At 33.2% G+C, this 9,752-nt stretch overlaps 1 protein-coding gene across 7 annotated transcripts in view; it reads left to right on the forward strand.

Annotated features, from left to right (window-relative positions):
• LOC117104928 (MAGUK p55 subfamily member 6-like) overlaps positions 1-9,098 on the forward strand; it is a 33,477-nt gene extending 24,379 nt beyond the window's left edge. For 6 of the 7 annotated variants that reach the window (XM_033245869.1, XM_033245872.1, XM_033245876.1 and 3 more), the window contains 6 exons: positions 1,196-1,304; positions 1,605-1,832; positions 2,883-2,915; positions 5,910-6,112; positions 6,260-6,388; positions 7,286-9,098. In XM_033245869.1, coding sequence (XP_033101760.1) covers positions 1,196-1,304; positions 1,605-1,832; positions 2,883-2,915; positions 5,910-6,112; positions 6,260-6,388; positions 7,286-7,471 — 888 coding nt within the window. In that variant the 3' untranslated portion in view covers positions 7,472-9,098. The remainder of the gene's footprint in view (positions 1-1,195; positions 1,305-1,604; positions 1,833-2,882; positions 2,916-5,909; positions 6,113-6,259; positions 6,389-7,285) is intronic. The other variant, XM_033245870.1, reaches the window with a different exon arrangement.
• The last annotated feature ends 654 nt before the right edge of the window (positions 9,099-9,752 follow it).

The following is a 9,752-nucleotide window of genomic DNA, read 5'->3' on the forward strand; positions in this document are numbered from 1 at the left end:
GCATTTTTTGCAATTGACCTCTATCACTAAGCACTCACTTGCCTGTGGCAGAGCAAATGTGCAACCTTGTTTTCTTGTGTCACCTACGGAAGGGTACGGGAATGGGCTAGAGTGGGGGGTGGGGGGAGGATGGTGACCCCTTAGTAGAATTGCATTATGTTGTGCCAGACTGTCACAACTTTCCAACATTTTTTAACCTTTTTTCTGTGAAGTGTATATAGAAGCATTTTGCATAATGCACTGTATAAGTAGAATTTGTTATTTTTCTGCATAGTAATATAGATTACAAAAGGGCTTGACAACTAATGAGAACGATTAAAAAAATATCTTCTCAAGAATATTGAATACCTTAACTTACAGCAGATGTATAATTAGAATATGATATAGGTAAGCAATACCTTCATGACTGTAACATAGTATAATGTTTATATTAAGCTATAAATATAAGTTTTCCCTAACTGGTTTGTATTTATGAGCCAGCACTCAGTGGAAATGAACAGGAGCCTAGATAATGGGCCATTACATTCTGATCATATTTTCTCAGTAAATATAGGATATCGACTCGGGGGTGATTATGTGCTTGTTGAATCTAGTTCTTGAGATACATAAACTAATGCGTTGATATCGCAAGTCTATTATTATTAATACTGTATATTATTAGTAATATGTTATTGGAGTGCAGTTGAATAACTTGGTGGTTAAGACGCTTGCCTTTCAGTCCCAGGGTACCGGGTTCAGTTTCTCTCAGTGTTGCAGGATTTTTTTCTAACAACCAAACAAACTCCACTCCCTAAACCTCATATTGAAATTTAGTTTGTGTAAAGCATCGTGTGTCTGTGTATGTTTGTGCAAGGGGTTGTCACCTACAAGTAGGACAGTGATATATTTGCTATTGACAAACCTTGGTGCATGTGTTGTGTGCCTAAATAAATAAATGAAATAAATAAACTATTTTGTTATTTTACTTAATTGAAATTTATTTAATTTTATCTTGTAATTTAATATGTTAAAAGTACTACATTTTAATTTATATCATTCTAATGCATTTTTTAAAAATTATTGCTAAGTAAAGTTTGATCCTATTTGTTATGATGGAGCAAATGCAACCAACCTTTCCTGTTATTTGTAAATAAATGAATATTAGGTTATATGAAGAAAGAGAAGGATGCTTAAAATAGATTGGTTTGTTTTCTAGGCTGCAATTGTCGGCTCTGAGCATTCAGCAGGCTTAATTCCAAGTCAAGAACTGCAGGAAAGAAGACAAGCATTTGTACCAAAACCAAACAATTCAAAAGGCAATAAAAGTGAGTAGTAATTTTTATGCTTATTTTGTTCATCTTTTTCTTTTTTAAATAGTAATAAAAAAAGGAACTACAAATAATACCTTTAGCCCATTAGTCGAGTGGTTAAGACACCAGGCAGGTTATCTGGGGGTCATGTCTTCGATTCCCACCCAAATCATGATTTTTTTCACAATTATTTAGGAACGTATACTGAGCATTCAATACAATAACACGTCAGGTAGGGCAAACATTGTTTGTATTGGTAGTAATGCTAATAAAATGGGAATGTATGAATGAAACTTTTCTTTTTTCTTTTGCTAGAAAAAATTAAGGACATTTTTATGACAAAGAAAAAGAAAGCACAGATATACTCAACAAAGAAGAACTATGAATTTGATCAAAATGACATCCCCATCTACGAAGAAGTGGAGAGGATGCCCCCATTCCAGCGGAGGACATTGGTGCTAATCGGTGCACAAGGGGTGGGTAGGACAACGCTCAAGAACAGGCTTTTAAATTCAGGCCATGCCTTTGGTGCAGCTCTTGCTAGTAAGTTGAACTTTTGTGATGGATTTTCTATCTGCAAATATTTCATGAAAATATAGAAATAATAGTATAATATTTTATTGAGTATAAACACATGCTATTATCGTAAGAGATCTCACTCACCTTATACTCAGTAAAATAAGGTAATAGTATAGAAATATTGACTGCTTATAAGGTAAATAATGAAATCTATCGCCCTGAGTTAATGTGGAGACCATAGCCATATTCCTGGGGCCGAAGGCCTGTGGGAAGATGGGCTACGGTCTCCACATCACCGAGGGACTGTAAATTACACCGTTCCCCAAATCTAGAGCAGTCAATATTTGTTTTATATACCTCATACATAGATTCTACGAGACCTAAAAAGTAGGCCTAAGTTTACTTCCCAGGCCTAGGCGATCAAAGGGCCAATCTCTCTGTGTCATAGAGGTCGCATTTCATTTACCATTCTTGCGTTTCATAACTTACATAGCAACGCGGCCTAGAGATTGCATATCGTGCGGCAGGACAAAAAAGTACCATCCCATAGTGGAATAGTACTTTCTATTGCCCACTTCCTAACCAATCAGATGCCTAGATTCTATGTACGCGGTATATAATGATTATTATCTTGCTTGTAGCACATAATACTTAAAGCCTGTGTGCGCTTCACTTTTTAGAATTCATAGAAATTATGGTGTCATTTTTCACCTGATGATTCGAAATGCTTTTCATCCTTGTTAGATGTATAAACCATATTTTCAAAATGTATGACTATCATCCTTATCCCTGAGGAGAGCGAATCATTTGCATGATAAATTATATATACAGTATTTGTATTTGATTTATAGACGATACTGTATTGTAATTTGTGTGATTTATACATATACATAATTTGTTGCTTATGTCAAGATGGACTCAGGCATTTATTGTTATTACCCCAGCACTACATTTGAATTTATCCCTGGTTGGGCTGCGATTTCATTAGCATGCTGTTACTGCTATCTCGGTGACATGGCCGCAACACGATCACAGAGCATGCCTCATGTTTTTTTTATGCATTTGTTTATTTAGTTTCATCGAACCCGATTTACCGCACAAGAGACAGTGAGTAATGAAAACATTGCATCCATGCCTGGTACTTTGGGTTAGAATTCATCTATGCCTGTCTAGGGTCTGCATACATTCTTAAAATTTATTACTTCATGCATGCAATTTCTTATTATTTTAACTAACATGTTTTTTCTTTAATTATTTTTATCAAAAACTGAAAGGTCCACAGATTAATCTCAGATAAGAGAGTATAATACATACCCCAAGTATCGAAATGCACGCCATCGTGTCATGATCCGACACGATGGCGTGCATTTCGATACTTTGAGTATGTATTATACTATCTTATTTTTATCAAGTTACCTTCATTTATACTTACTAATACCATTACCAGATTCACTCGAGACAAAATGATAAAAGGGCATGTCCTAGTGAGAATGTAACACATCTCTGCTACATCTTATCTATGTGAATGCACAGATTAGCAAGGCTTCGTTATAATATGTATGTAAGAAATCACAGTGATCTTTAAAGGCCATCTCAAACAGCGTCATACAACGCGATTCATCGTCCAGGGAAGTCGCCTTGAGAATATTAAACATGTTTATTATCCACAACGTGACTGTCCCCAACGCAAACCATTGCATCTGTGTTTAACTCACACGGATCTGATGCATCAGCGTATCACGAAGGCTGCGCAGTACAATGCTGTCTGAGTTGGCCTGTAACAATCCCAAGATGTTTTGCATGGATCTGTGCGCATGATCAAGGGATGCAGTTTATCTTCACTGTGGTGTTGCACAGTGGTGTATCTAGGAGGTACGCGAGGACCCCCAAAAATATCCGCGACTCTTAATCGGCCACCAAAATAAATCATGCTCTTGTAGTTAAAAATCAACTAAAATCACCTTATTTTGCGAGCTACCTCCTCCTCATCTAATCATACAATTACACACACGACCTCCATGCTTCCTCCTCTCCCCCCCCCCCAATCAGCTCCCCCATATCAAGACTCCTTGATAAGCCATTGGTGTTGCATCAATTGTTTTGTCTGCCTATTAATTGTACCAACTTCTGATGGTTTAAATTCACTCATGTGAATAAGATGGTGATGTTAATAAGAATGTCTTGAGATGTCCTAGTAACATTTTAGATTGCCTTCACATTTTGTCTTATGTGAATTTACAAAAGGTTAACTAGGGATAGAATATTCATAGTATAAGGGTCAATGGAATCATTAAAATGCAGTATTAGAATGAAGCTGTTTGGTTTTAGAAACTTTTCTTACCCCGTAAACCTAATTAAGAAATACTAACTAACTGAGTGTATTCGCACTATCTAGGGTGGGTAAAAAATTATAAAAATACTAAATAAATAAATGCTCATATTTGTATTGCTATTATTCTTTAAATTGGTGATGGACCATTATACATTTTTTTATTTTATTTTGTTATTTTCACAAACTGAGGTACGATTATTAATTATTGATATTCATACATAGATATGATTTATATAAATTTACCACTTTAGTTTTAAACAATGAATTTAACAAATTTATACTTGCATGCACTTATTATTTCAATTTAATAGAAATTAGATAATGTTAACTTTATTTTTTTTAATAATTATTAATTTTAATATTTATATATTTTATATAAGCAATTAATTAATTAGTATATTAACTTTTGTAAGTTTTTATCTATATGTGACCAGCTCTGGCAAAAACTGCTGTTTGTTGCAATTTCTAACTTAGCACAAGCACCCAAAATGTTTGAGAATCAGAATTTTGAACATTTTCAGGTTTTTGCATGTTATAAAAGAAAGTGTATTGAAGAACATTTCTGCAAATTATCAATCACTAAATATAACTGAAAAGTATGTTAAAATTATTATTTAAATACAAAACTATTAAATATGGAGTCTTTGGAAGCTGTTTCTCAAAACCCACATGGCTAATATCCAATGAATTAAATATTCAGAACTTTGCTAATACTCAACCAATTTCCATCAAATAAACAGTTTCATGCCGAATCTAAAAATACAGAATTTTTCCTATAAACGGCTGGTTTTGCCAGAGCCAGTCATATATTTTGGTGAAGGATTACAGATCTTATTTGTGGAGTAGAGCTGTAGCTTGGTGGTTATGATGCTTGCTTTCCAATCCCAGGGTCAGGGGTCAAATCCTGTCACTGCAAGATTTTTTTTCTCACAACTTAAATAGAGCGCCACTTCTTAAGCCTCTTAAATAGCTTCATTCTAAAGTGGTGAGGTTTACGTGCCGTTGAAAAAAAAGGTAATGAACATCTATTTTTGGAAGAAAATCATCTTGTGTGTTTTTTTTTGTTTTTTTTTTTTGGTGGGAAAGGAAATGTATATGTAAGTGTCATGTCTGCCTGGTGTTGAGTTTTCTAAGTTAAGTGTCATCAGCTTTCAATCACGCTCAACAAAATGGAAGTTGTACATGTTTTGAATTTTAAACCACCTTCTCTTCTCGTCTTCATCTTGTGAAACGTAAAAAAATACTTATTATTTGATGGACTGCAAGTACTTAGTGATTAGTGATGTTCAAAAGATTATATGTTGAGAATGTGATATAAAGAAGAGAATTTTGATTTAGCATCCTAGGATTAATTCGCTTCTTTGGTGATGGTTATCATATTATTATACTTCTAAAATTTGTTTGTTGTTTCTTCATATGTTGCTTTCTGTATTTTCTGTTATGGTGATGGTAAAAATCAACCTGTAATAAAGAAATTCCTGTATTAGTGGTTGAAAAAACATTTAAGAAAAAAAAATATTCATAAATTATATCATTTTAAATTAAAATAATGAATACCGTATCTGTAAGCATAAAATCCAGTGACTCATAAAGTAATATACAATATTCATATATGGGTAAATCACATATTGGTATGTGATTTGCCCATAGTCTGTTTGATTTTTGTGTGTGAGAAGGTTCAACTAACCCACCTCAAATTTGGCAACCTGATAGGTCAACCTGTTTATTTTTTGCAAATTTGGTATCATTTTATTTTATATCTTTCCCAGGTACCTCAAGGACACAACGAGATACTGAGATTGATGGTGAGGATTATATTTTCTGTGGAAGATTAAAAATGGAGGAAGACATCCACAACAATAAGTACTTAGAATATGGTGATTATGAGGGAAATCTGTATGGCACGTTGATAGATTCTGTTAAGAAGGTTATTCAAGACAACAAAATGTGTGTTTTAGATGTTAATCCACAGGTATGCAATGTTTGTTAATAATAATATTTAATTAATTCATAACTTTTAATGTGTATATCTCATCTCAGTCTTTATACTGTGAAATGTTGATTTTTAAAAGTAATCAATAGTACAGATGACAAATATATCTTTATAATTTATTTTCAGGCATTAAAAGCTCTGAGGACAAGTGAATTCCTCCCGTTTATTGTCTTCGTCAAATCTCCCGACTTTAAAACACTCAAAGATATGCACAGAGAATCAGAGAAGGCTGGTCTGTCATCCAAGCAAGTCACGGTAAACATTTGAAATCTCAATTTAATCCTGATTTGCCCATGGCTCAATAAAATAGCCAATGAGAAGCAGAGAGCTAAAGTCTTGTGAATTATCAGTAGTAGAAAAAACACGGATGAAAAATGTATATGGTTTTGCCCAGGGATACAAGGTGGTGAAGTTATTTTTTTTTATCTGAATCCATATTGGCAAACTGGTACAAAGTGCAACCTTCTCCAATACCTGGGAAGTATACCTTGTGATGCTTGTCTAAAAGAACAATTTTTGGCTACACTAAGCCATAAAGGCATTCTCCGTGAAGCCAACCGGGGATTCTATTCTGGGACCTTATCTGAGATTCTAGTAGGCCCCTTGCTTGGTTAGGACCCCACTATCTCACTTGGCATGTTTTTGAAAAGTGCCTCCTAAATATGATTTCTACATTGATACTGGGGGAACAGTCGGCACAGGCTCTCAATGTTACAGTTGAGGATTTGAACACCTTCGTCTCCCTACCCAGGATTACAAAAGAATATCCTGGAAGTTTAACTTATCCTGTAACCATCCTTATCCTGTAACTATGTGCTGAATACTAGCTGCAATGTAATTGAATATTGTAGTTATAATTGTTGTTATTGTTTGATTGCATGATCTGTAGACTGATGCTGGCCAATGCAATATTATCATATATTTTAACCTAAATTACTTTATCTTTAATTAAGTGTTTTATCATTGTATTTGTGCTAGTTTGATTAGCAGTACTGGAGAGCCACTCCAATAATATTTTACACTTTTGGCAATCCCCATAATATTGGTAAATTTTCAGCTAGAGCTTTCATTTTGTTTTCCATTGGTTTTCTTTGTTTGGTTAATTGTATAAAATAAAATAAATAAAAATCATTGTTATTATTTTCATTTCAGGATTCTGATCTTCGGAAAACGGTCGAGGAGAGTTCACGGCTTGAGAGCAACTACAAACATTTATTTGACCTCATTATTGAAAACAACAACATCGACGAATCGTACAACAAACTTTTAAATGCACTAGAAAACTTAACTAAATACCATCAATGGGTTCCAGTATCCTGGGTCTATGATCAGTACTAAATAGAGGGCGCAATTTATGATATAGATGGAGCTATTTTAACATGGGAAGGGAGGGGAAATTAAATCAGTACATAAGCGCAATTCAACTTCTTAGGTACCTTGGTCACTATTTATTGCTTCCTATAGTATTATCACTTGGTGAATTTGGTTTTTTTGCAATATGTAAAAACAGATATTATGGAAATGGTAAAATTTACAGATTTTAATATATCAGTTGTAATTTATTAATTATAATAATTTAAATTGTGGAAAATTTTTTTTTCTATTAGTTTTAAGATTATTGAGCCTACAGAAAATATCTTCTAAATTGACTAGTATTTTGATGTGGTCAGTGGTGAAGTGGTAGTGACACTACTAGCTTCTTTAATAGAAGAGACAATCACAAAAAATATTAAACATGGTAAAACATACAAAAAATGTTAAATTTATGTTCTTTAGAAAATGTGTTTAAATAGCTTGAGTTTGAAAAAAAAATATTTAAGGTTAATAATGCATATAACTCATGGAATTATATTACAGAAATTTAAATCTAAATATTGTGTTTATGGTTGCTATGAGTGATCAACCTTCTACAGTCACTTGGCGAGTGAATCTAAACCTTTGGTTTACGATTTCTTTGTACTTATATAATTGTGATAATTATAATATTGAATACATACATTTGACATTCTTTGGAATAGACTAAAACTTACTATTTGAAATTATTATTATGTATTATTTTCTTTTAAAAAAAATTGTCTACATCTGTTTATTAGCATGGCAGTATTGCTCTACAACCTGTAGAACATTCAAACAAAATCTGTTGGTTGTTCAAATACAAATTACTTTGGTATCACAAGATTTTGTAATCTGAACACATTTTACTCTGGCTTGTCACACACCAGCAGATTATCTTGATCTTTGGTCTACACTTCGTCTTTTGTGTGTTTGATATTTTCTGCCTTCCATGACAAAATTTGGACCTAGTGTATAAAACTGTTCATCTAAAAAATACAAAATTATTAAAAATGGTACTCATCAGAATTTTTGCTAAACACAAATGAGTGGTTGATGTGTTTAAATGCAAAATTTAAATTAAGGTTTGGCCAATGATTTGATATTGAGAGAATGTACTAAATTTTCTAAAGAGTGCAGCTAAATTTTAAAGCTTAGTTGACTGACTTGCGACTCAGGTAGCTGAGTGGTCATTCTGCCTTCCTTGCAGATCAGGCATCTAAGCTGAAACTGTGTGCCGTAGGCTTTAAAGCCTGCTAAATACTAGCAGATAAACTCACTTTTCCTGCCTTGGCTGCTTTTGTACAGCATTTAGAATTCTGAATTCTGTATTCTAATCAAAAGGTACATTGTTGTTAATTATGCTAAATATTCCTAATATTGTAAATAGTTTTTGAGTAGTTTACTGGAATTTTGTAAAAATAACAAAAAATTTGTAGCTGAAATTTTCTCTTTATGTCTACATAGTGTACATAGTCTAATTGAAAATTTACATAGATCTATTTAAATTTTTGCCAATATTCTCTTTGATAATTGTGCTTTGGCAGTAAATTGGTGTGTTCAACACGATACTTGTCTATTTGTGATTTTTTTTTTTGTATAAGAGTACATATTAAAAAAATTTTAATTTCTTTGATCATAGATGAATGGGTCCCTATTTTTGATAGTTTACATTTATAAGGTGCTACAGTTCACATATCTTACCATAAATGACCCTACAAGCACTGCATGCAGCTCTTACAAAACTTGTGGAGGCTTCAGTGGGGCGTTTTTTTTAGAGCAGCTCAAATGTTACCATGTGTTGTGCATAAATATGCCTGTGTGACTTTAAATAAAATAAATTTTAGTACACATACTGCTTTTCACATTACAAGGAATTATCATATGCTTTTGACATAATTTTTCCATTGGTCATTGGATCCACATGCATCCTCCTCTACTCTATGGGAGGTAGTCCTGGTTGTCGCATTCAGTACATTGCATAACCTAAATACATTCAACATGAATATTGAATTCACATCCAACCAGGTACATATTTATATGCTCATGGTTGGATGGAGAGAAACATGTAAACATTAACACAAGAAAATTAAGTCTTGATTAAACAGTTGCATTCAAAATAAAATTTTCTGTATATTTTAAGAATGCCGTTACAAAAACATGCGAGGGGCATGGCATATATTTAGTCATTTCAACAATTGCAAGTCGTAATCAGTTGTATACTGTAGTTCTCTATTCTTGGGCGAGTTGTTGGAATTTGGATGGGAGTGTATGGCACTCAATCAAC

The sequence above is a fragment of the Anneissia japonica genome, unplaced genomic scaffold (genome assembly GCF_011630105.1).
Source record: "Anneissia japonica isolate Jap-2015-1 unplaced genomic scaffold, ASM1163010v1 scaffold287834_len5846547_cov211, whole genome shotgun sequence".
NCBI classification, from domain to species: Eukaryota; Metazoa; Echinodermata; class Crinoidea; order Comatulida; family Comatulidae; genus Anneissia; species Anneissia japonica.